Below are 27,378 nucleotides of genomic sequence, written 5' to 3'. Positions count from 1 at the left end.
CTTTTAGCTTCCAACCTAACTCCTTATATTCACTCTTCAGGTCCTCATCCCCTTTCCTAGTTATGTCATTGGTACCAATGTTTACCATGACTTCTGGCTGCTCACTCTCCCCCTTAAGAATCCTGTAGACTCGATCCGAGACATCCCTGACCATGGCACCCGGGAGGCAACATACCATCCGGGAGTCTCGTTCGCGATAACAGAATCTCCTGTCTGTTCGTTGAATCACCTACCATTATCGCTCTCCTATCTGCCCCATTGCCTTCTAAGTCACAGAGCCAGGCTCAATGCCAGAGACCTGACCGCTATGGCTTTCCCCTGGTAGGTTCCCCCCTCAACAGTATCCAAAGCGGTATACTTATTATAGAGGGGAATGGCCACAGGGGATCCCTGCACTGTCTGCCTATTCTCTTTCCCTCTCCTGACAGTCACCCAGCCACATTTATCCTGTAACTTAGGTGTAACTACCTCTCTATAACTTGTCTCTATCACTCCCTCAGCCTCCCAAATGATCCGGAGTTCATCCAGCTAGTGTTCCAGTTCCCTAATGCGGTCTGTGAGAAGCTGGAGTTGGGTGCAGTTCTTGCAGGTGAAGTCAGCAGGGACACTAGTGGTGATCCTTACCTCCCACATCCTACAAGAGGAGCATGCAACTGCCCTAGCTTCCATCCCTTCTGCTCTGATTTGCCAGAAGAGATAGAGAAAGAAAAAAAACCTCACCCTACTGACCCTTCACACAGTCTTTCTTTTGGTTAGAGGAGGAGGATGGGTGGGAGACACTACACGTGTACTGTTTCGGGTTTAGCTACTGCCTGAATATATTAGTTCAATTACCCAGCAATCCCAGTGTCCGTGTTTGCTCCTGCTCAGCCTTCGCTCCGCCTATTCACGAGGCAAGTATTTTATAGTTTATTGCCACCTCTTGAACCACTTGTAGCAATTTGATACAATCTATAGCTTGCAAAACCATGTTAGAGGGCTGAGAGTGTAGAATCACATGTAGGCCAGACCAGGTAAGGATGACAGATTTCAAAACCAGAGGGGTTCTTATGACATTCAACAATGGTCACCATTACACTAGCTTCTTAATTCCAGATTTTTTATTACATTGAAATTTCATCACCTGCTGTGGGACATTATCTCACATCTGTGGATTAGTAGTGAGTGACATTACCAATACTCCATCACTTTTCCCCCTCCTACTGAGGAGAATAGTTTGTGGTAATGTTATAAATATACAAATACATTGCTAAATTAGACAATTAATGTTTTGAATATATAAAGAAATTGCACTGATTTTCCATTTTTTCACAGATCTTGCCTTATGTTCTTCTTTTCAGATTTTTAATTTCACTTACTCAAAATCTATTTGCCCCCAGCCTGATGAAAAGGAGAATGTAAGGAAGAACTGTTTTGCAGCATATGGTAATGACTCGGAACTTGCTGTCTTTGAAATGTGATGGATTCAGAAATGTTGAATGATACCAAAAGGAAATTGGATAATAAACTTGCAGGGCTACACGAAGAGCATCTGAGAATTAGACTGACTGGATTGCAGAGCAAAGAGGCAGCATGGATTCGGAGGGCCAAATATCCTCTTTCTGTGCCAAAATGACACTATGAACTGTGAGTTCAAGTATGAATGCACTGGCTATGGTCTGAAAGCATGAATTGGGAAGTTGTGGGAGGTGCTGACATGACGCTAGACCATAAAAAGATTGTCAACATGAACTGGGAAGGAGGTTGGGACGATATAAATTGGAGGTAATGGAAAAATATACCATTCTGAATTCATACAGAGATGGAGAAGACAGTGAGTATAAGCTACATTGGGAGAATTACAAGATAACAGAATGGTGAAAAAGGCTTGATGGTCTCTTGGCTTATTCCTTTTCATATCTTTTCTTCTGTTTTGAAATTTTAGCCAGATATCTGATTTTTCCATTATACCATGAAGTGATAATCATTGCTAACCGATAACACGTTGTTCCGCTCCTCTTCAGTCAACATTTTCATGGAACCTTGCCGTATACGCTCTTTTACATAGGCATCATATTCTTCTTGTGCTTTCTTCTCCTCTTCAGACTGCTTGATTAGATAATCTGGGATTTTACCAAAATCCTGCAAATGAAATTAACCCACTGAGTACTAAGTATCCATTTTAATGCTGAATTAATATTTAATATATATTTGGATATTGGAATCATAGATGTACGATTCTGGAATATGTCTGTTGACTTTAAACATAAGTAAACATTAATGCATGGTATGCAATTCCTATCTACAAACTTTTACTTCATATTAAAAGTTAAAATGTGAAATGATAGTTAAACATTTCAAATTAGCATTTCAATGTTAAACATTCACTTACCTGTCACACTTACTTATAACAACTACCTGTCAGATCACTATGAGATGCTGTAATAGGACTACCAAACTAAATCACACTTGTGATAATTACTTGTTATAGCACTAGGTGGCATTGTAAATCACTCAACTACTTCGAAAGAAAGTTTTTGGCACTTCTTTTCATCAGTAACTAAAATTTTTAGTATCCAAAATATGAAACCTGGTCTTTAAAATTTCAAATAATTTCATATCTCACATTAATGGTTTAATGTATCCATTGATATTTTGTCATTTTTAATGTCTGCTTTACAATTTTTAGTTGAAAGCCTCAGCCTCTCCTAAATGATTGGACTTCGAATAAATTTTTCTTTTGCTTAATCCAAATTCCAAGATCCAAGTTCCCCTCCAAGCCACTCACCATCCTGACTTGGAAATATATTGCCGCTCCTTCACTGTCGCTGGGTCAAAACCCTGGAATTCCCTCCCTAATAGCACTGGGGGTCAATCCACTGCAGGAGGACTGCAGCGATTCAAGAAGGCAGCTCACCACCATCTTCTCAAGGGCAACCAGGGATCAGCAAGAAATGCTGGTCGCCCACATCCCACAAATGAATAGAAAATCCTTTGGCTTAGTTAGCTAAAGGTAAAGTTTGAATATTAAACAGGTGTAGTGTACTAAACATTCTAGAATGCATCAGCAACAAGTCAATCTGCTAGAACATTTTCTACAACTTTTAGTTGATTTCATCCACTTGTTTTTCACAATATTTGAAGAAAAACTACAGGTCATATTTGAAAGCTTGATTCAGATTCAGTTTGTACAAATGTAAGAGAAAGCTTGAAGGATGAAGAGGTAATGATAAATAGCAGACTGAACTGATTACAATGTATATTTGGTTAAATGTTCCATAAATTTCAGAAGATATATTCACCTTGGAGCTAGAGTTTGAGCAATAATTGCAATGGTTGAACTAGATGTAAAATAAATACAGTCAGTATGGCTGAAGCCCAATACTTTCTGAAGAAATGATGGAGTTATCGGTGCAGAATTTTAACAGCCAAGTGGATGTCAGTTTAGGTATTGGTGGAGCTAGGGATTAGTGAATTAAAAAGTGGCACTGAGTCAAGAACCTGACAAGATCCCATTGCTGGAGTTTAACCAGGGTGCACTTGTAATGCAAACAGGGTAACCCTGTGGAGCTATTAAGTAAAGAAATTTAAATATTGTAAGATGCAGTTAACTTTATCAGCCACTACATAGGTTTCCTGAGTATTTTCTACCAGGGGTTCACAAGATGAGAGTATAGCAGTGATTAATTGAACTGTGAAACTAACTAGCAGGAAGCCTTTTAAAGAATGAAACCTCAAAATGTGTGCTATCTTCACTGCAAGGCTTTATTCAGATAGTTCTGAGTTACATTCAAGTCAAAATTTAATTCTCTCTCTCTGCACACAGATGCTGCCAGTCCAGCTGGGCATTTTCAGCACTTTCTGCTTTTATTTCAGTGAAAGGCTTTTTTGTGCTTGAAGGTTTAGTTGTGTGAGTTTGATTTTACTATTTTGAGGGTCATTTCCTACATTTTGGAAACAATTTGAATTACCTTGGAGTCTACTCATCTTCATCTAACTTCCCTGCTGTGAACCTGCACTACATCATGGGAGTAACAACTTAATGCAGCAGTAACCTGGACCTGTGATGAGAAGCAGCAGGAGGAATAACAGCAGTAACAGCAAGAAACTGCAAAAAATGCAAGGGTGCCAACAGTGGCAGAATTCTCTGCAGCCAGCTACCACTCCATAAGACAGTAGGGATGGAGGATGGCTGTTGACAGTGTTCCAGTTTGAAGGAGGTGATACTCCCAGCACAGAGTGTACAAGCAATAAGCATTCTCAACATGATGGAACAACAGTGCCTCATCAATAGGTCATCGTTGACATCTGCAGTCTCATGGAAGGAGACCTGCTTCCAAGAAGGCCAGGTGAGTGAGCATTCCAGTTACCAACAAGATTATCAATGCGTTGAATGTCGTGCTGCTAATTCTCCAGTTCCTGCTAGAGATGTGCTAGTATCTTCTGTAGAATCTCACATTCTGTTGCCTATAAATGTATCTCTCATGATACCGATGTCTTATTTCTGAAAGCCACCACTTAAGTACATTTTGATATGGATGCCGCTAACAAAAGATGGTTGTCAGCTTCACTGCATTGGTAGGTTTTTCACAGGTTCATAGACAACTATTGGGTAAACACATGTGGGATCCAAGGTATCTCAGTTCAGCCAGGAGTCCTTATCAATTGCAAGGGATTGCATTTCTTCAATTTGCAATAGTTTTGGCAACCAAAAATTTATCATGTGTCTGCTTTAGATATCCAGGGAGCTACTGCTATTCATTCATTGTCGAGCAGTCACATCTTGCACATTTTTTGATCTGCCACACAGTATCAGTGGCAGCGTCCTGAGAGGGGAGACCTGGCCAATGACTCCAATAAAGGAATTGTTTGTGAAATGAACAGCCAGAGGATGTGGTAGATGCAGGTGCAGTTACGACATTTAAAAAACATTTGGACAGGTACTCAAATAGGAAAGGTTTAGAAGGATACGGGCCAAATGCAGGCAAATGGGACTAATTTAGTTTGGGAAACTTGGTCAGCATGGATGAGTTGGACTGAAGAGTCTGTTTTCATGCTGTTTGACTCTATTTAAGAGCCTTACTGGTGAAACCAAGCAGAGAAACAACAGCACTTATGTGGACCAAGTGTAGTAATGGAGCACAGATCTATAAGTGCCATTTACTATACCCTATTAAAGGCTTCCAACAATTGTGGTCAACATCACCTTGTAAAACTGCAGCTAAAGCAAAGGTACAGAACGATTGCCATCCCCCTCCAAGAAGCCAGCTGTGACCATAATGTCTGAAACCACTGGCAGAGAAGCCTTATAACATCATGAAGGCATGCTTTCCCTATCTGTGCACATAAGGAGGTCTGACAGTCCCATCGGAAGTGTTGTGCTCACCCCTTAATTCAAATAATTCCTACAGTCAATAATCCAACCATCAACCTCTTACCCTTTCATCCTTAAAATGAGATCATAATCATTCACCATACCATACATACTATGTAGGGTCAATAATAATGCAACAGAGAGAGGTCAGAAGAACGAGAATTTCAAACAAAATGTTATGGTGCAGAGGGAGGCCACTTGGGCCATCGTGTCTGCACCAGCTATCCAGCGTAACTTTGTGCTAATCTCCTGCCTTTTCTTTTTTTTAAATATTCACTCGTGGGATTTGTACTTCGCTGGCTGGCCAGCATTTTATTGCCCATCCCTAGTTGCCGTTGAGAAGATGGTGGCGAGCTGCTGCCTTGCACTGCTATAGTACACTCTTGTAGATCGTTTCTTTTTAAATAATAACCCAATGCCCTCTTGAATGCCTCGACTGAACCTGCCTCCAATACAATTCCAGGAAGTGCATTCTAGTCCCAAACAACTCTTATATGGAAAAGTTTTCTTTCCTCACCTCTTGTTTGCTCTCTCGCAAATCACTTTAATTACCTGCCCTCTCGTTCTTGATCCTTTTATCAGCAGGAACAGTTTCTCTCTTATCTATTCTGCTCATCTCTCATGATTTTGAAAACTTCAATAATGAGATGTCCTCTTAGCCTTCTTTTCGCCGAGGAGAACAGTCCCAACCTCTCCAATCTATCTTCATGAGTGAAGTTTCTCATCCCTGGTATTGTTCTTATAAATATTTTCTGCACTCTTCTCAACACGTTTACATTCTCCCTACAATTTGATGCTCAGAACTGTACAAAACTAGGCACAAGTTAGGAATATGATTGAATACTTTCCACATTATTGGATGACTGCCGCTCCAATTAACATTCAAAAAGCTCAAAACCATCCAGGACAAAGCAGCCACTTGGTTGGCACCACAACAACCACTTAATACAGTCACTATTTGTACTACCAACAACAGTGGTATCAGTGCATACCATCTCCAGGACAAACTGGAACAACTCCCAAGGGTTCCTTATACAGCACTTTCTAAACTCATGTCTTTTCCCACCTAGAGTACAAGCAGCAGATATGAGAACACCAACACCTGCAAGTTCCCCTTTGAGTCATACACCATCTTAACTTGGAACTATATCAATTTTAGGTGGCATAGTGGTGCAATTGTCAGTACTGCTGCCTCACAGTAGCAGGGACCTGGGTTCGATCCAAGCCTGGGATTACTAACTGTGTGGAGTTTGCATATTTTCCCTGTGTCTGCATGGGTTTCCACTGGGTACTCTGGTTTCTGCCTACATTCCAAATGCATTCAGGTTAGGTGGGTTGGCCATGCTAAATTGCTCCATAGTGTCAAAGGATGTGCAGGGTGGGTGGATTAGCCATGGCGGAAACAACAGAACTGAGGAAGGGTCACTGGACCCGAAACATTAACTCTGATTTTTTCTTCACAGATGCTGCCAGACCTGCTGAACTTTTCCAGCAACTTCTGTTTGTGTTCCTGATTTACAGCATCCACAGTTCTTTTGGTATTTAGCCATGGCAAATGCAGGGTTAGGGTAGGATGCTGTTTGGAGGGTTGGCGCAAAATTGATGGGCAGAATGGTCCCTTTCTCCACTGTGGAATTCTGTGATTTCCTTACTATTGTTAGGTCAAAATTCTGGAACTCCCTCCCTAACAGCACTGTGGGGGTCCCCACACCTTATGGTTCAACAAGGCAACACATCACCACTTTCTCAAGAACAATTAGGGATGTGCAAGAAATGCTAACTACATCCCATTCATTAATGAATTAAAGAAACCTGGCTATGGTTACAAAATAGTATTTCTGCCTGCACAGATGCTGGGAGCTTAAGTTGTATTGACACATAACAGGACCACAAAGTGCACAAATGAAGAATGGAACCATTGTCAACGAAATGAAGATAAATGTTACATTTATTTACTGTCTCACAATCTCAGGACATTCTAATTAATTATTTTTTAAGTGCAGCGACTACCATAATATAGGGAAAATTGACAACTAATTTGCATTCAGCAAGGCTCCATAGATTATTGAAATAAATACCAGATTATCCAGTTAAATGACGTGGATTGAAAGTTAAATGCTAGCCAGAGTAATTTCTTCTTTGAAAAGTCATGAGGAATTTTTTGCATCCATGATGGCAACTCTGACTTAGCAGTTATTTACTACTGTACTGAGGTGTCAGCATAGGTTGAGTTCATCGCTCTGAAATGAGGTTTGAATCCATGATCTTCTGGTTTAAGAGGCAAAACTGCTAGCTATGAAATAAGTATGTCACATTGACAGCCTTATCTCCCCATCAGCAACACATCTCCCTTCCACAATTCCATTGTCCCATATCATATTTTCTGTAGTTTTTCTGGAAAGTGAAGTTGTTGCATTATCTGCATTTGAAAGAAATTACCATAAACAGAATATTTGCTAGTTAATAGTACATCTAAATCAGTATTTTCTGGAGGAGAGACTAACATGCACAGAGGAAAATGGGTGCCATTTTGGGAAGAAAAAGGAAACATCAGAGCTGAACAGACATGAGCAGGAAGCTCTATTATTGCTAACAGCCAAGTCAGAGATAAAAGATTGGAAGAGAACTGCGAGTTCAAGATGGTAATGAGATAAATTGCATAGGGTGCTGAGAGTTTAGTTTTCTGAAATTCTAGTTATTTGAAATATCACCCATCATTACTCAGTCACACATTCTTCACAATTTAGAGTACACACTCCTAAAATAAACATTTCTTGTATACCTCATTAAGAAATTTGACAGCTCCATAATATACATTGTGTTTTCTGACTCAGTGACTCTGGCATGACACCTTACTTAAATCCCAGCCCACACACATCCACTTAGGAGGAGGTAAAAAATGAGATCAAAAGCACAGACACGGATCTGCTTATGAAAATATCTTCTGCTATGAACATTAGTAAAAAGACCTTTTGTAAGGTTGAGTATTGATGATTATTATTACACAGTTTTTGAAAATTATTAATACTTAGCATACATTTTCAGGTTCTGCATTGTGCAAACAATCACAATTTTAGTAGATTTTTTGATAATAGGACATCCAGTTGTATGAATTACATTAGTGAGACAGGTTTACAAACCCAAAACTGCACCATAGATTTTTCAAAGTCAGTTCATATCAGCCTGTTGTATAAATACCTACAAGTTCTTACCTTGGGTCGCATGCTAGCTGTGATATTGATCAGTTCAGTCCCTCCTGTGCTGCTTCAGTTTCATCTCCAAGATATACCAGGTACAAGCTATTTCCTTTCATGGTTTGCTAGCTGTCAGTTTCCTTTATAAACTTTCTAACTAACATTGGAAAAACGTGGACTTATTAGAGATAGATAGCACAGCTTTGCGCAGGGAGATCGTGTCTCACAAACCTGATTGAGATTTTTGAGGAAGTGACAAAGATGATTGATGAGGACAGCAGGACAGTGAATGTTGTCTACATGGACTTTAGCAAGGCCTTTGACAAGGTTCTTAATTGTAGACTGGTCCAGAAGGTGAAGTCACATAAGACTCATGGTGAGCTGGTAAGATGGATACAGAATTGGTTTGGTTATAACAGACAGAGATCAGTGGTGTTCTGCGGGGATTAATGCTGGGACACCTGTTGTTTATAATACATATAAATGACTTGGAGATGAAGGTAGGTGGTCTAATTAGCAGATTTGTAGATGACACAAAGACTGGGGTTGCTGCGGATAGTGGGGAAGACTGCCAGAGGACACAGTGGGAGGTAGTTAGGCTGGAGACTTGGCAGAAAAATGGCAAATGGAATTTAATGTGAGGTGATGCATTTTGAAAGGTCTAATAGAGGAGCGAAGTATACAGTAAATGGCAGAACCTATAGAATCATTAACATACAGAGGGATCTAGGCATCCAGGTCCACAGTTCCCTGAAAGTGGCAACACAAATGGACAAGGTGGTCAAGAAGGCTTATGGTATGCTTGCCTTCATTGGTCGGGATGTAGAATATAAAAACTGGCAAGTAATGTTGCAGCTATATAGAATTTTAGTTGGGCCACATTTGGAATATTGTGTACATCTGGTCACCACAATATCAGAAGCACATGGAGGCTTTGGAAAAGATATAGAAAAGGTTTACCAGAATATTTGGAGGGTATTAGCTTTGCGGAGAGATTGGACAAATTTGGTTTGTTTTCATTTGAATGTTGGAGACTGAGGGGCAACCTGATAGAAATTTACAAAATTACGAGAGATATAGAAAGAATATAGTCGGAGTCTTTTTCCAGGGCGAGTTTATTTTTAAACACAGCAGGTGGTAACTGCTGGAATGCACCACCAGATAGGTGATAGAAGCAGATTCAATAGCAACTTTTAAGAGATACCTTGACAGATGCATGAATAGGCAGGAAATAGAGGAACACAGACCATGTAGAGGAAAAAAATTTTTGGTTTAGAAAGGCATCATGTGTCGGCACAGGCTTGGTGGGCCGAAGGGTCTGTTCCTCTGCTGTACTGTTCTTAGCACTTTGTATTACCTAAATTTACTCGATCCTTTGAAAACTAATTCTACCGAAGTAACATTTGGAGGCCAATTTACATTTTTTAACTTGTATGTTGATTTAAATAAATTAGTCTTTCAAAAAAATTTCTTAAAGCTCTTAATTCATATAGCTGTTTTTTCATGAGCTTCTCTTAACTTCTAATTTAGGTGAATAATGTGTAATTTGTACCTTAAGGTATTAGAGTTCAATATCACTTCGGGTAATCTGACCAAACATAGACAATCTGTGGAAGCCTTTGGTTGTCTGGAAAAAGATGCAGTGGTTTTTGTCGAGGTTTGTCCCATACATAGGACTCAGTGTTCTACGGTCTGTTCCGCAGGATGCACACCAGGACAAACATCTACTGCGCCCGAAGGACCATCAACTTGTTGAAAGATGCTTTTTGATCTGCCCAAAACTTGTTGGACTTGCAGAACAAGGAGTTGACCTTGACCAAGTGTTGCAGACTAGCATGTTTTAAGGTCCAGGACTATGCGCTGAGGGCCACACTAAAGTTTAGGACATCTGCTGCCAAGGCACAGTGGGAAAAGACCACTATCTGAGATTTTCCTTCTGAAGTTAAATGGAGGTCTGTTCAGTTGTCAGACCCTCCTGGTACCTCAAGTGCATGTAAATATAATCTTGTTCAAGTAAGAAATGCCTTTGGTTTGTTTGGATAAAGTCAAATTCTAATGTTTGTTTGTCTCATTGATATGCTGCTGTACAGAACAGACTGTGTTTGTGACTTTGTGTTATATAAATATATATTTGTAAAAAATATTTTTTTATATAAAGTATAAAAAAAGTTACATTAAAAAATCATTGTGTAGCCTTTCCAATAGGAATCCCGGACTTGTAAAGTGTGGGAATCTTAGTATAATGGGTACCCACAATAATACGTTTGTCTTAATCATCTTTATATATTAAGCTGTCAGTCTGAACAAAAGAGATAGAGAAAAAAGCCTCTGTCTTAATCCTGCTGCTTGTTGATGATTTGTTTTACTATAGAATCAGCATGGTGCACCAATATCAACTAAGAGTATGTACTCTTTGCTTTACTGTCCAGCTGAATTTCCTACATAAAATTGCAGTTATCCATTTTCCCTTGCATTTTCCCCCTCCATTTTCCCTATCCAATTCATGCTGTCCCAAGATTTCTGCAACTTTTCCCTACTGAATTGGGCATCTGCTTCACCAACAGGTATGGACTAAGGATAGCTGTTAATATGGCAGAATGGGCAGTTCCTCACAGTCACTCTCAGAACTCATTTACCTCTGCTTGATGGTGAGGACTGCCCAGCTGTGGTTCTAAGATGCAGTGCCCTGCACCTCTAATTAGACATTCAGAAACGATAAGATAGCACACTTACAGAGGCATCAATAACGTACATATCTTTTGCGGCTTTACAGGATAATCTCTGGTACTGGACAGCAACGAGAAGGACCTTACATTAGTAACCATTTGTATTACTTTAGTCCTGTTCCACTTGTATGTGCAATAGTGCTGACAGGATGCAAACCTGCAAAATGGATAGGTGTGTAATTTCAACAATCTCAATTTCTTCAGAAATATTGCTTCTACAGAAATCCATGGAGAGAAAGCAGAGTTAATGTTTTGGGTCCAGTGACCCTTCATCAGAACTGTTTGTAGCTAGGAAAAAAGGTTGGTATGTGTGCTTAAGATGGGGTGGGCGAAGGAGTAGGTGGAAATGAAGCCAAGAGAGAGAACAGGAGTTGGGCAGACAAAGGAATGGATAATGGTCAGCCTGGAGAATCAACAGCTGCTAATAGGGGCCATTAATAGCTGATATTGGTTGGTTGTGGTAGCAGCCCATGTGATGACAAAACCTGGTGGGTAGGGTTAGGATAAGGACTCCCGCCTCCTTATAACGCCAATGGGATTCCTCGTGTCTTCGCTAACACTCCACCAGCATCCACATGCAAAAGATCATTAGCCACCATTTCTGCCACCTCCATCACCAGACACATATTCCTTTCCTTTCCCCTCCCCTCCCTTCTCAGCTTCCGCAGCGACCATTCACTCCAGGACACACTGGTTCACTCCTCCTCTACTTTCAATGCCTCCCCATACCCCCATAGTACCTTGCCAAACTATCGTAAGAAGGTGTAACAACAGCACCATTTACTTCCTCCCTCCTCACTATATAAGGCTCCAGATGAAGCAGCAATTTATCTGCACTTCACTCAATCTAGTCTACTGTAATCGCTGATCACAATGTGCTCTCCTCTACACCGGGGACAAAATCGCAGACCGCTTTTGGGTGCCCGCTTTGCAGAACACCTACTTTCTGACTGCAGAAATGACTCTGAGCTGTCAGTTGCCTGCCACTTTAATAGATCACCATATTCCCTGACCAACATCTCAATCTAGGGCTTGCTTCAGTGCTTCAGCACTTTAGCGAAGCTCAGCGCAAGCTAGAAGAACAGCACCGCACTTTCCTCTTGGGAACCTTACAGCCTTCAAGACTTAACATCAAGTTCAATAATTTTAGGGCCTAAGCACCTTCTCCCAAGACCTTACCCCACCCCACACACCAGGCCTTGTCATCATATGGGCTGCTACCACATACTATCCATTGTCAGAACTAATGGACCCCATTAAAAGCCGTTGATTCTCCAAGGCTGACTATTAGCCAGTCTTTGCCTGCCCAAATAGTGTTCTCTCTCAGTGCCTCATCTCCACCAATCATTTACTTCTCACTCCTTCTCCATCTTCAGCATGTACCAATCTTTCCTCGCTACTATCAGTTCTGAAGAAGGATCATTGAGCCCGAAACATTAACTCTGCTTTCTCTCTACAGATGTGCCAGGCCTGCTGAGTTTTTCCAATAGTTTCAGTTTTTGTATCAGATGTCGTAGCATGCTCTTTGGTTGGCTTCAGAATATTCCGTTCTAAGAAACTATCTGAAAATAGGCTATGAACTTCTTTTTTAGGCTACCTGTGTTCCTCATGATTATTGCCTGCCATTCTGAAAATCTTTCATTATTTCTTCCTTTATGCTCCACCCTACCAAGTAAGGGGGCTGTGCATCACTCCCAGAAATGACTTCTTGCCTTTATCATTTTTCATCTCTATCGAAATAATTTTGAAATCCTGGTTTCATGAAATTAGGTCATCCCTTTCTATTCTGCTAATTATTCACTAGCAAAGCCACCCCTCTACATTTTTCCTAGCTTAATTTCCTGCCTAAATTTCCTGCAACTTCAAGATTCGGGTCTCAGGCCGGTTCGGGAACAGCAATTCCCGGTGAGAAGGCAAGGCCTCTGTGGACAGGAAGTGAGGCCTTGAAGTCCAAAGCCCAGCATGGTCTAGAGACTTGGCCCGGGCGGTTTGGAGCTCGGTGCTGGAACTGACTTGGTGAAATGACTAAAATTCAAGTACTTTTAAAAAAATTCTTTATTCTTATGCTGAATTTTATTTGTTATTCTTTGAAGTCTGTAACACATGCTTAAGTATTTGTACCTAGGTACTCTGTACCTAAGAAGGTATCAAAGTGGCAACATTACAAACTTTTCACTGTACTCATTTGAGTGCACGTGACAATAAAGCTAATTCAGTCCATAAAATTCTGTAGCCTGTCTCTGTAATAACAAGCAGATCTTAAGTATTTGTGCTTTAACACAGTGGCAATTTCCAGCATGATCTTTCTGAAAAGTAATCTGACTTTTAAGGGAAATTATTTCTCAACATGATAATGTGAAATATTTTAAACTGTGTGGTGACATGGGGTGGTAGATAGAGGAGGTTCAGTGATCAGCACTGCTGTCTCATAGCGCCAGAGACCCTGGTTCAATTCCACCCGTAGGTGACTGGGTGTGGGTGGAGTTTGCACATTCTCCCTATATCTGCGTGGGTTTGCTCCAAGTGTTCCGGTTTCCTCCCGCAGTTCAAAAGATGTGCAGGTTAGGTGAATTGGCCATGCTAAATTGCCCACAGTGTCCAAGGATGTGCAGGTTAGGTGCATTAGCCACAGGAGATGCAGGGTTACAAGGACAGGGTAGGGTGTTTAGGTCTGGGTGGGGTGCTCTTCAGAGGGTCAGTATGGAGTCGATCGGCAGAATGGCCTACTTCCACACTTTAGGGATTCTATGATAAGATAAATTGAATATTTGAAAGAGAGACTTTTGTGCCAGGGATGGAAAATATTTGGTAAGTGAGAAGTATGTAAAAAGAGTCATTGAGGTGAAGGATTTAAAAGCTTATACAAGAAAGGTTAAAAAAAACACAGCAAATATTCATTCTAATGTATTAACACACAAATACTGGTATCTACCTTTCTGTAGAGTTGAGTTGGAAGAAGCCCTGATGGTTCCAAAAAGATTTTATTTCCTTTTCTAGTATCAACAATTATTGGCACAGGTTTCTTGGGGACTGACATCTGAACGTCAACTATGTTGGCTTGAACAAAGTTTTTCTTGGTGTGAAGTCCCATTAGTGGTTTGTCAGATGGGATGGAGGATTTAATTCCTTCTACAGGAACTTTGTAAGGTTTCCCTGTGAAATTAAACAGATTATTTTCCTGAAATAATGCAGATTGCAGACTTATTTTATGACCACCGATGTTCAGCAATGGCTCAAAATGAGTTGTGATGTGATGTTTCTCCACCCAAAGGCTGGCTGGGAACTGACACATCACAAGTACCTGTGGAAATAGATGAATTTACAGAAAAATTCTGCAAGCTCTAATTATTTCCTAACAAGCGTAGACACTGCCTCATGTAGTGCTAAGCAATATAAAATTCTTAGTCTATGCTAAATTAACTGATCTCAGTTATGGCAGTGGATCATCTTTCTTGATTCCAATACCCTTTAAGTAGAGGGAATGAGTTAGTGAAAAAGCATAAGAGTGGGAGGAATCTTGACTTCATCAGGAAAAATAGCTCACTGAAATTGCACCATTCATTAATAATACTGAAATTTCCCTCAAAACCAACATTCATAGAATAACTTGATAATTTATATGAAATTGGCTGCAACATGTAAAATGCCCCATTATTCACCTATAACTGGCAAAAAAAAGTCTTTATCAGCTACTAGCCAGGGTTCACCTTTACTACGCAAGGTTTGAACTCAAGCTTGTGTGAAGATGACAATTATAAACTGGTGGCCCTCAATCACGTATTAATATGTGCCAGTGCAGACCAACCTGAATAAAACAAAAGATTGCACAAAGAACAAGAGGCTCAGCATTTGGCTTTCTTCTCACAAGGCACATCATTATAAACTCAGCTCAGCACCAGTTATTCCAGAGCTTGGACTCAATAAAATGACATTTTGCAGAATGATAAATATTACAGAACAGGGGAAAGCTCTTCAGCCCCAATACTGATACTTCTGTAATTGTGTTTCCCTTCAGACCTTTACATATACTTCCCATTTAAATATTTATTCCAATCCCTTTTAAATGACATTCTAGAGTCTATCTCAATAGCCACTATGGTATAACATCTTCTGGTCTATTTGTCCTCAGTGGTAAAAGCAACTTTGTCCCTTGGTTCTTCCAATTAGATCCTCAGTCTCCATCCTTTTGCTCCATTTGTCACATGGGAGAGGAATCTATTTATGCATAGTAAAGCCTCCAGGTGTTATTCACCTTTGGTTGCCCTTCTCTTGGTATTATTCATGCTCATTATGGTGCTGCCTCAGCAAAAAATTCCTGGTTTCGACATCAACCTCATTTCACTGTTGCATCTCTCTTCACTCCTCCCATTTTGAGTTCCGAACCTTCTGTTATTCAATTTTCTGAACCATTGTCTCTATTTCCCACAAACCAACTTCTAAGCTTTGCTCTTTCCTCACCTGAGCGCCAGTACCTCTCCATTCTCCCTTGAGAAATAAGCCCAATCACATTTCAGTCACCCTCTTGCCCACCCTAATCTCTTGAAGGTAACCCTCCTTCTTTCTGTTCTATGCTCCAATTCACCAGACACCCTCTTCCTCACTCTCTCATGTGAGACCTCCTCTACTTCTTAAAAGGTGGGGTAAATGAGTTAGGTCACAGATCATTGACCTCACTTAACAGAATAAAAGCCTCAAGTGGCTAAATGATTGATTTGTTGTCTTTGCTCCTCTCAATAACCATGTTCCCACACTTACATCCTCTCGCCATTTTCCCTTCTATTGACTGCAAGCTCCAACAATCGCTGCAATTTTTTCTCCTGGCTCCATATATCTATACCCTGGCTCCAGGTCTCCCTGATCTTCAATTCATTTTTCCTTTCTTCACTCGTCCCTATTTCCAGAGTCTTTCTTCCCTCATCCCATTCCCTTCTCTTCAATGGTAAATCCCATTCTGCAGTCATTCTCACACCTTTTCCCATTTTTCTCCTCTCCTCCAAACAGTTTCCATTCGCCCTCACTATTCCAAATTCCTGAGCCTTTGCCCTGTGTCCAGAATGTAAACGCCACAGATAGGAATAGTATCAGACTTTATTTGATATCCTGCAAGAATAATAACACATGGAGAAGAAAATCAGCTTGTGCATACAATGTAAATGCAACATGCCCAGTAAAAATTGAAAGCTGTCATCATGTTTTCCAGACTGAGTAATGAAGAACAACACTTCAATAAATACTGACAGTCAAAGTGGGCATTAATTTCTAGCCTCAGTTGTTTTACCATGAATGAATGAAATTAAATGTCAGCCAACTCTGTAGCTTGTGGACTAAATCCATGCTGACACTACTAATAGAGAGTAGATTACAGTCTGTGGTTTTCCAACTGTTAAAGCTGATCGGTGAAAACAGCATGCTGTGGGTCAGCTCATGGAGAAATTACTAATCTGTGGTTTAGAATCCCACGAAAGCAATTCTCTACTTCAAAGTGAATGACCTTTCTAAAAAGAATATTAATTTTAGTATACAGTTAAGGTATTGGAAATAAGGAAATATTTTGCAGAGACTTACTTTCTGGTAGCTTTTGTTCCTTGGAATGCTTCAACAGATGGTGCTTTGGACAAGGAGGCTCAACTTTCGGCAAACCCATTGTTTTGTGTGTTGATTTCTTACTATCCCAGTCTTTCTGTACAACTTTCCGCTGTTTTGAATGATAACTGACAACAGGAAAGAAAAATTCTAAATGTTTTTGAGCATTTTCACGTGAATAAACAATTAGCTGTAATTTTGGCACAACACCAGAAGGAAAAATTTATTTATAAAGTAAAACCCAGTTGAGACATACAGCAACAACTAATTCCAACCAAGGAATCTTGAACCACTAAAATAGCAATTTGCAGTGCAGAGATAGTCATGTTTAAATTACAAAGTATTTTCTATTAGATTACTTTACACAGACATCATGTATGGCACTATCTCCATACTAAAGAGTTAAGACTTTGAACAGAACTTACAACTCTAGACTGGGAAATCATGAGGCTGCCGCCAAATTGTATTCCAACACAACTGCAACCTCACGGTCCAGCATATTCCATATCCTAGCATTACCATCATGCCAAGATTTCAATGGTTCAATGAAGAGTAGAGAAGGGCATGTCAAGAATAGTACAAGGCATACCTTAAAGAAAAATGTGTTAACCTGGCATAGCTAAAAACAGGACTACTCGCATGCCAAATAGCATAAGCAGCAAGTGATGCAAGAACAAAATGATTCATAGCCAACAGATCAGATATAAGCTTTGCACTTCTGCCATGTCTAGTTGTGAAAAGTGGTGGACAATGAAAAACTCGCTGGAGGAGGTGGTTCCACAAATACCCCATCCTCAATAATACACATCAAATGGAAAAGAAAAGGCTGAAGCATAAGCAATTCTGGCTGAAGATTTTTGCAAAGTAGACTATCCCTCTCAACCTCCTCCAGTGGTCCCCAGCATTAAAAAATCACAGATGCCAGTCTTTAGCCAGTTGGATTCACGCTACATGATATCAAGAAATGTTTAGAGGCACTGAATACTGCAAAGGTTATGACCCTGCCAATACTCTGGCAATAGTACCGAGGACTTTTGATCCAGAACTTCCCACACACCTAGCCAAGCTGTTCCTGTACAGCTACAACACTGGCATCTACCTGATAATGTGGAAAACTGCCCAAGTATGTCCTGCACAAAAATAAACAGGATAAATCGAGCTCAACACATCACCATCCCAACAGTCTACTCTCAGTCATTGGTAAAGCAATAGAAGGTGTCAACAGCAGTGCTATCAAGCAGCATCTGCTCAAAATAACTTTGTTTTGCCCGAGTTATTCAGCTCCTGACCTCATGAGAACATTGGTTCAAACATGGACAAGAGAGATGAATTCCAGACATGAAGTGAAAGTAACAACCCTTGATATCAAGGCTGCATTTGACCAAGCATGGCATCATGCAGCCATAGCAAAACTGGGGTCATTAGGAATCGAGGAAGACTGTCTGCTGTTTCGAGTCATATCTGGCACATTGGAAGATAGTTGTGGTCAGTGAAGGTTAGATATCTCAGTTTCAGGACATCTCTGCAGGAGTTCCTCAGGGTAGTGTCCTAGGTCCAACCATCTTCAGCTACTTCATCAATGACCCTCCCTCCATCATGAGTGAGGATGTTTGCCAATGAGTGCACAATGTTCAGCTACATTCACAACTTCTTAGCTACTGAAACTGTGCATATAAAAATGTAACAAGCCCTTGACAATATTCAGGTTGCACTGAAAATTGGCATGTAACATTGGTGCCACACAAATTCCAGGTAATTGCCATCACCAGTAAGAGACAATCTAATCACTGCCCCTTGACAATCAATGGCATTACCGTCACTGAAACACTCACTATCAACGTCCTGGGGTTACAATTGAACAGAAACTCACCTGGACGTGTCACATAAATACAGTGGTACAAGAGTAAGTCAGAGGCTAGTTAGGAATGCTGCAGCGAGTAATTCACCCCCTGACTGCCCAAAGCCTGTCTACCATCTACAAGGCACAGGTGAGGAGTATGATGGAATACTCCCAAATCGCCAAGATGACTGCAGCTCCAACAATATGCAAGAAGCTTGACACCACTCAGGAAAATGCAGCCTGCTTGACTGGCACTACATCCAAAAACCTTCAATCACTTCACCACCGTCATTCAGTACATACTGCTATTACTATCTCCAAGATACACTGCAGAAATTTGCCAAGGATACCAAGACTCACCTTCCAAACCCAAGCTCAGTTCCATCTAGAAGGACAAGGGTAGCAGATAGATGAGGACACCACCACAACAGAGTTCCCCTCTGAGCCAATTGCTATCCTGACTTGGAAACATATCACCTTTCCTTCACTGTCACTTGAATCCTAGAATTCCCTGCCTAAAGGCACAGTAGGTTTACCTACAGCTCATGGCTGCATTGGTGCAAGAAGGCAGCTCATCACCACCTTCTCAAGGGCAACTAGGGATGAGCAATAAATGCTGGCCTAGCCAGTGATATGCATGTCCCCCAAGTAAACCAAAGAAAAAAATATCCTCGTCAATCTCTTCTGTAGCTCCTCCAATGCAATCTCAGTCTACCTTTAGTGTAGCAACCAAAATTGCACACAGTATCATAGAGTCATAGAGTAATACAGCATGGAAACAGGCCCTTCAGCCCAAACTGGTCCATGCTGACCATGGTGCCCACTCAGCTAGTTCCAACTGCCTACATTTGGACCATATCACTCTCTAAACCCTTCCCATCCATGGACCTATCCAAATGTATTTTTTAAATATTGCTATTGTACCTGCGTCAACCACTTTCTCTGGCATGCCATTCTATATACGCACCACTCTCTGTGTGAAGAAGTTGCCCCTCAGGTCCTTCTTAAATTATTCCCCTCTCACCTTAAACCTATGCCCTCTAGTTTTCAATTCTCCATCCCTGGGGAAAAGATTATATGCATTCATCCTATCTATGCCCCTCATGATTTTAAATACCTCAACAGGTTCACCCGTCGTTCTCCCACGTTCCAAGGAATAAAGTTCTATCCTGGCCAACCTCTCCCTATAACTCAGGCCTACTTTTCCTGGCAACATCCTCATAAATCTTCTTTGCGCACTTTCCAGTTTAACTGTGTCTTTCCTATCAAAGGGTGACCAAAACTGTACACAATACTCCAAGTGCGGCCTCACCAATGACTTATACAACTGTAACATAATGTCCCGACTCCTATAGTCAATGCCTCGACCGATGAAGGCTAGCATGCTAAATGCCTTCTTTACCACCCTGTCTACCTGTGACGCTGCTTTCAATGAACTATGTACTTGTGCTCCTAGGTCCCTCTGTTCGATAATACTCCTCAGGACCTTACCAGTTACTGTATAAGTCCTACCTTGGTTTGACTTTCCAAAGTGCAACATCTCACACTTATCTGTATTGAATTGTATCTGCCAATCCTCAGCCCACTTCTCCATCTGATCAAGATCCCTCTGTAATTTTTGATCACCTTTCTTGCTATCAACGATACCTTCTAACTTTGCATTATCATCCTCAAACTTACTAATCGTGCCTTGTACATTCACATCCAAGTCATTTACGTAAATAACAAATAACAAAGGTCCCAGCACAGAAAGTCACAGGCTTCCAGCCCGAGAAACAACCTTCAACCATCACCCGCTGCCTCCTACCATCGAGCCAATTTTGAATCTAATTAGCTAGCTCTCCCTGGATCCCATGAGGAACCTTGTCAAAGATCACACTAACGTCCACACAGACAACATCCACTGCCCTACCCTCATCTATCCTCTTGGTTAACTCTTCAAAAAACTCTAAAAGATTTATCAGAGATGACTTCCCGTGCATAAATCCATGCCTACCAGCCCTAATCAGATCTTGACAATCCAAATGTTGGTTGATCCTGTCCCTTAGTATCCTCTCCAATAACTTGCCTACCACTGATATCAGGCTCACTGGCCTGTAGTTCCCTGGTTTGTCTTTGCTACCTTTCTTAAACAATGAAAAAAACATTAGCCACCCTCCAGTCTTCCGGAACTTCGCCAGTGGCTAAAGGGGAAACAAAAATCTCGACAAGAGCCTCTGCAATTTCTTCCCACAACGTCCAAGGATGGACTTGGTCAGGCCCTGGGAATTTATCCACCTTAATGCACTTTAAAGCCGAAAACACCTCCTCTCTGGTCATATGTTTGTGGTCCAAAACATGCCCACTTGTTTCCCTTATTTCCTTAGCATCCATGATTCTCTCCTCAGTAAACACTGAGGAGAAGTATTCATTAAAAATCTCCCCCATCTCCTGCGGCTCCACACATAGACGGCCATACTGATCTTTAAGGAGACCTATTCTCACCGTAGCCACCCTTTTACTCTTAATTTAGCTATAAAACCTCTTGGAATTATCTTTAACCTTATCTGCTAGATCCATCTTACACTCTCTTTTTGCTCTTCTGACTTCCCTCTTAAATGTGCTCTTACACTTTTTATAGTCATCCAGAGATTCACTCGTGCCCAATAGCTTAAACCCAATGTGTGTCTTCTTCTTTTTCCTGACCAGAGCTTCAATATCCCTTGTCAGCCCGGGTTACCTAAACCTGCCAGCTTTTCTTTTCACCCTAATAGGGACACGCTGTCCCCAGACTCTTGGTATCACACTTTTAAAAGTCTCCCATTTGCTAGTCATTCCATTTTCCTTCAAACAGACTCACCCAATCGACCTCTGCTAGATCCTGTCTAATGGTCCCAAAATTGGCCCTGCTCCAGTTCAGTACCTTAATCTGTGGAGCTGTTCTATCTTTTTCCATAACTATGTTAAAACTAAGAGAGTTATAGTTACTGGACTCAAAGTGCTCTTTGACTGACACTTCAGTCACTTGCCTGATCTCATTTCCTAAGAGGAGGTCCAGTGTTGCACCGGCCAGAGAAGAGCCCTCCACAAATTGATTTAGGAATCTTTCTTGGACACATTTGACAAATTCCACCCCGTCCAGGTCTTTTACATTCTGGGTGGCCCAGTCAATACAGGGGAAATTAAAATCTCCAACCAATACTACTCTATTATTCCTACAGGTATCTGCAATCTCTCTGCACATCTGCTCCTCTCATACCCGCTGGCTATTTGCAGGTCTATAACACAGTCCCAGAGTGACCATCCCATTCTTGTTTCTAAGTTCTAACCAAATGGCCTCATTTGACGGCCCCTTAAGAATATCCTCTCTAAGCACTGTTGCTAAGTCCTCCCTTATCAAAAGGGCAACTCCCCCTCTTCGCTTACTTGTACTTACTTGTACTTGTCACTTCCCAGAACAGTGTGCTGCCAGTCTTGCCCTTATCTCAGCCATGTTTTTGTTATGGCTATAATAGCCCAGTTCCCAGAGCCAATCCATGCTCTGAGCTCATCTGCCTTACCAGTCAGGCCTTGTGCGTGGAAATAAATGTAGTTTAATCCAAAAGTCTCTTTCCTCCCTTTACCGTGCCCCTGGTTATCCTGAATAGTAAACTTGCCCTCAATGCCAAATATATTTTCCCCTGACTTCTCGATGGTCCCTCTCTTAATCAGAGTCCCACCCCCGTGCTCACAACTTAAGCAAAGTCCAGTTCAGTTTCTACATAACCTCCTTCTCTCATAATCTATGCCATAACTGATGAAGGAACGTGTCCTGTATTCCTTCTTAACCACCCTATTAACCTGCCCAGCTGCTTTCAGTTATATGTGGACAAGCACCTAAGATCCATCTGTTTCTCCGAGCTTCTTAATGTCCTGCCATTCATTGAGTATTCCCTTGTTTTGTTACTTCTTCCAAAGTACATCATCCCACACTTTTCAGGGTCAAATTACATTTTTCACCGATCTGCCCATGTGGGCAAGCATCCTTCTACATCGGGAAGAATAAAGGTCCCAGCACTGATCCTTGTCCAGTCACATAAACAGCCTCTGCTACAATTCCCTTTCTCTCACCACTAAGCCAATTTTGGATATAACTTGTTTCAGAGATAGTAGGAACTGCAGATGTGTTCATGTGGCCTGCTGCGTTCACCTAGCTCTACACCTTGTTATCTTTGGATCTAACTTGCCAAGTTACCCTGGATCCCTTATGTTTTAACCTTCTTTCATGTAGGATCTTGTGAAAGGCTCTGCTGCAATCTGCATAAAGTACATCAACAGCTCTACCCTCATGTACACATCTGATCATCTTCTCGAAAGATTCTATCAAATTTGTTGGGTATGACTTCCCTCTGTGAAAGCCTTGCTGACTATCTGTGACCAAACCTTGCCTCTCAAAGTGGAGATTAATTGTCTTCTTCAGAATTTCTCCAATAGTTTCCTTACCATTGACAAAAGACTCTCTGGTCTGTAATTTCTTGGTTTATCCCTACAGTCCTTAAAATCCAACCAGCTGTCCTTTAGTCCTCTGGCACCACTCCTGTGGCCAGAAAGGAATAAAAAATTTGGGTCAGAGCCCCAGTAATTTTCTCCCTCACCTCCCTCAGCTGTCTAGAAGATAGCACATACAGACCTGGGATTTGTCCATTTTTAAGCACACCAAAACCTCCAATAGCTCCTTAAGTCCTATGACAATCTGCTCAAGAAACTAATACTCGCTCTCCCCGAATTCTGTATCTACAGATATTTCTTAATAAACCTTTTCAGAAGTGTTATGATACACCTCCAAAGCAGGTGAGCCTGTGTCTTCTGGCTCAGAGACACGGGTACTACCACTGTGCCACAACAGTCCTAAGTCTGTATCTACATCCTCCTTCTCCTGATTGATGACAGATGTAAAGTACTCATTTAACACCCTAACAATGTCCTCTGGCTCCATGCACAAATGGCCCTCTTTGTCCTTAATGGGCTTTACTCCTGCCTCTAATGTAGAATGGACTATCTTGGGATTTTGCCCATTTTAACCCGCCAGTGTTTTTTTTCTTAATGCCCCCTTTACTCTCGTAATTGCTTTCTTAAGATCCCCCTTGCATTTTCAGGAACTAACTAGGGCCTCCATTCAGTTACAAGGTGAAGAGCTGGATGAACACAGCAGGCCAAGCAACATCAGAGGAGCAGGAAGGCTGACGTTTCGGGCCTAAACCTTTCTTCAGAAAGAAGAAGGGTCTAGGCCCGAAACGTCAGCCTTCCTGCTCTTCTGATGCTGCTTGGCCTGCGGTGTTCATCCAGCTCTGCACCTTGTTATCTCAGATTCTCCAGCATCTGCAGTTCCTGCTATCTCCCTCCATTCAGTTTCTCCTTTTCTACCTGGCAAAAGCATCTCCTTTTCTTCTTATCCAGTCATCAATATTCCTAGGCATCCAGGATTCTCTGGGCTTGTTGCTCCGACATTTCACCCTATTGGGAACATGTTGGTCCTGTCCTCTCCCCATTCCATTTTGAATACACCCCACTGTTCTGTTGTACATGTTACCACAGATAGCAGTTTCAGTCTACTTTGGCCAGATCCTGCTTTCGCCCAATTCGATATCATTTTATGCAGACCATCATTTTCCTTTCCCATAACAAACTTAAATCACACTGTTAATGTTTCTGAGGAACTGTTCTGTTCTGTCACCGGACCCGAAACGTTAACTCTGTTTTTTCCTTCACAGATGCTGCCAGACCTGCTGAGCTTTTCCAGCAACTTTGTTTTTGTTCCTGATTTACAGCATCCGCAGGTTTTTCGGCTTTTAAATCACACTGTGTTGTGGTTGCTCTCACTAAATACTTTTTCACTGCCACCTTAATCATCTGTCTGACTTTGTTCCCCAGAATTAGGTCCAGCACTGTGCCGTTCCTTGTTCGATCTTCTACAGGTTGACACAAAAAGCTTTCCTGAATACATTTCAAGAGATCTGTCCTCTCTAAAATCTTTACACTTTGAAAATCCCAATTAATGTTGGGCAAGTTGAAATCCCCTAACACAATACAATTACTCTATTATTATTGTTACACACCTCAGTGAATATCTGCTCCTCTCTTGTCTGCTTTTTCTTTGGGGGTGGGGGGGATCCATAATATACTCCCAGCAATGTGAGTCCCCTTTTTCTTCCTAAACTCTATCCATAATGCCTCATTTGAAAACCCTTGCAAAAAATCATTCCTCCCTATTGTAGTAACTAACTTCTTAATTAATAGCCCAATACCACCTCTTCTTTTACATCCTCCCCACCTCTCCTGAAGATCCTAAACACCAGAATGTTGCATTGACACTCCTGTTCCTTCCTCAACCACATTTCTGTGATGGCAACAATATCAGAATTCCATGTGTCAATCTGCACCCTTAACTCATCTGCTTTACCTATGATACTTCTTACACCCTTGCAATTCAATATAGCTGAACTCCATCTGTCTTGGCTCCTTTATTATAGTAAGTTGTGTCCTTAGTGTCCTAATACTCTGTGTCCCACCCTCCTGCTGAACTAGCTTAAACTCCTCCCAACAGCACTAGCAAACCAATGCGCAAGGATTTTGGTCCCATTTTGGTTCAGGTGCACACTGTTTCACTTGTGCTGGTTCAACCTTTCCCAGAAATGGTCCCAGTAATCCAGGAATCCCTCCTGCCTGCACCATCTCTATTGTCATGTATTCTTCTGCCCTATTCTCCTATTTCTATACTTGCTAGTCCTCATGTTAAGCAAATCATCTAAGTCAGTGACTGGGAATTTAAATATCATTTAAAAGATTATTAGCCTCCAAGGGGATTGCAACAGCTGGTGATTGCACAATATTCCATCCAGTTTTCTTCACCATTTCTCTTATAATGATGTATATGAATAGAAAGACCTGGACAACATCCAGACTTAGGCTGATAAACAGGGAGTATTACAATCCCCGTAGACACCGAAAACATTTTAAAAGAGATTTTCAAGTGACTAATAGGTGGAACAGAAAAATAAGGTTCCACATTTTAAAACTTTTACTGTAAACAGAGAATATTACAATCCCTGTAGACAATGAAAACATCTTAAGAGATTTTCAAGTGACTAATAGTTAGAACTGAAACACAGGGTCCCACATTTTAAAACTTTTACTGTAAACTTCCTAACAAATCTGTCTCTAAAATTGTCTGAGGGGTAGAATTAGCCACGTTGTCTTTCCTGTGAATACAACACAAAGAAACGTGAAATCTTCTTTGTTTAAATGATGGAAAATTCCAAGGTATCTATTTCAAAGCCACTGAGATCTATCTCGTAACAGTCTCCTGTTTGTTACAATTCCCGTAAAGTCTGTAAATTTTATAAAGAGATGAATTTCCCCTGCAACTGACAGGAAGAACCAAAAGGACAAGATGTTAAGAATTGTTCTTTGCCAGAAAACTAAAAATTAACAGAGATCAAACATTACTGAGTGGCAACTAATACATTAATCTGAAGGAAGCATGTTTTTCCATTTACAAAATATGTTTCATTGTGCGCCATACTTCCAACAGATTTGTAGCATTTCAAGAACAGTCCCACAGTCACTCCTAGCTCGCCAATGGAATTTCACTTCTCCCTACCACATCAGCTTCCAGTTCAAACAGCAGCTGTCTTTTTAACATCTTTTCACTCCCACCTCAACAGATTTCTGTTCGCGCCTCTCCTCTTATGACAACCAGATCATATGGGTATGTGTCTGAGCTGAGGTGTTTATCCAGAATTCCATGTTTCATTTTGAGTGAAAAGTATATTTCATAAAATATGTAATATTTACCCCTCAAATGCCAAACAATAACCATCTCCAATAAAAACGGACACAAACTATATCTGCTTGACATTCAATAGCATTATCATCAGCAAATCCAGAAGAATTACTTTCCTAATGGTTATTATTGTTCAGAAAACTTAACTGGACCAGCTGCATAAATAAATAGTCAAGATAAGGTATCCTGCACCAAGTGACTCACCTTAGCCCCAAATGTCTGTTCACTACTTCACAGCATTCAGGAGATTCAACACCAGGCTGGACAAAGCTATACACTTGACTGCAAACCATTCTTCACTTTAAAGATTCAAAAATTCTAAAACCATGCTGCTTATCCCTCCATTATTTGTTCTTCTCAGACACATCCGTATTCATTCTCTTGTTCTTTATGCTTTCTGCTTTTGACTCAATTTCTCTCATTCCGTCCCTTGAGATTCTCCTTTCCATTCATTCCTTCTCCTCATCTCACTCTCTGCGCCTTTATATCACTTTCCTGCCCCCTTCCCTTTCGGTAAATTCTGTCTCCCTCGGTCCTCCATATCAAAGCAAAGTCTCTCCCTCCATACTCTATCTCCTCGTTGACTCTCTCTCCAAACCATGCCTCCGTTCCCTTATACCCTCTCTCCAAACCTTCAGCTTCACTCTATCCTTCCTCCCCTCTTCCCTCTTTCCAAACACACACATTCTAAGATCCAGATTCCCTCTACCAAATCCCTCTGACCGCTCTTCCCTCATTTGACAAACCCCACTCTCTCTCTCCAAATCCCCTCATTGTCCTCCCCCGCACTCATTCGCTTTTTTGTCATTCTCTCTGCCCTCCCTCCTCTCCTTGCCTCTCTCCAAACCCTCCGTCCGTCTTCCCTCCTCTCCTTCCCTCTC

The 27,378-nt window shown here is 41.2% G+C and overlaps 1 protein-coding gene across 1 annotated transcript in view; it reads right to left on the bottom strand.

Annotated features, from left to right (window-relative positions):
* enkur (enkurin, TRPC channel interacting protein) overlaps positions 1-27,378 on the bottom strand; it is a 33,493-nt gene that overhangs the window by 5,618 nt on the left and 497 nt on the right. Inside the window, exons 2-4 of the mRNA XM_048612613.1 lie at positions 16,839-16,984; positions 14,206-14,426; positions 1,975-2,121 (exon numbers count right to left, since the gene is read on the bottom strand). Of these exons, the coding sequence (XP_048468570.1) occupies positions 1,975-2,121; positions 14,206-14,426; positions 16,839-16,984 (514 nt within the window). The remainder of the gene's footprint in view (positions 1-1,974; positions 2,122-14,205; positions 14,427-16,838; positions 16,985-27,378) is intronic.

Source organism: Rhincodon typus, chromosome 2 (assembly GCF_021869965.1).
Source record: "Rhincodon typus isolate 14 chromosome 2, sRhiTyp1.1, whole genome shotgun sequence".
NCBI lineage: Eukaryota > Metazoa > Chordata > Chondrichthyes > Orectolobiformes > Rhincodontidae > Rhincodon > Rhincodon typus.
The sequence above is the reverse complement of the archived record's forward strand: the minus strand, read 5'-3'. Positions and strand labels throughout refer to the sequence as shown.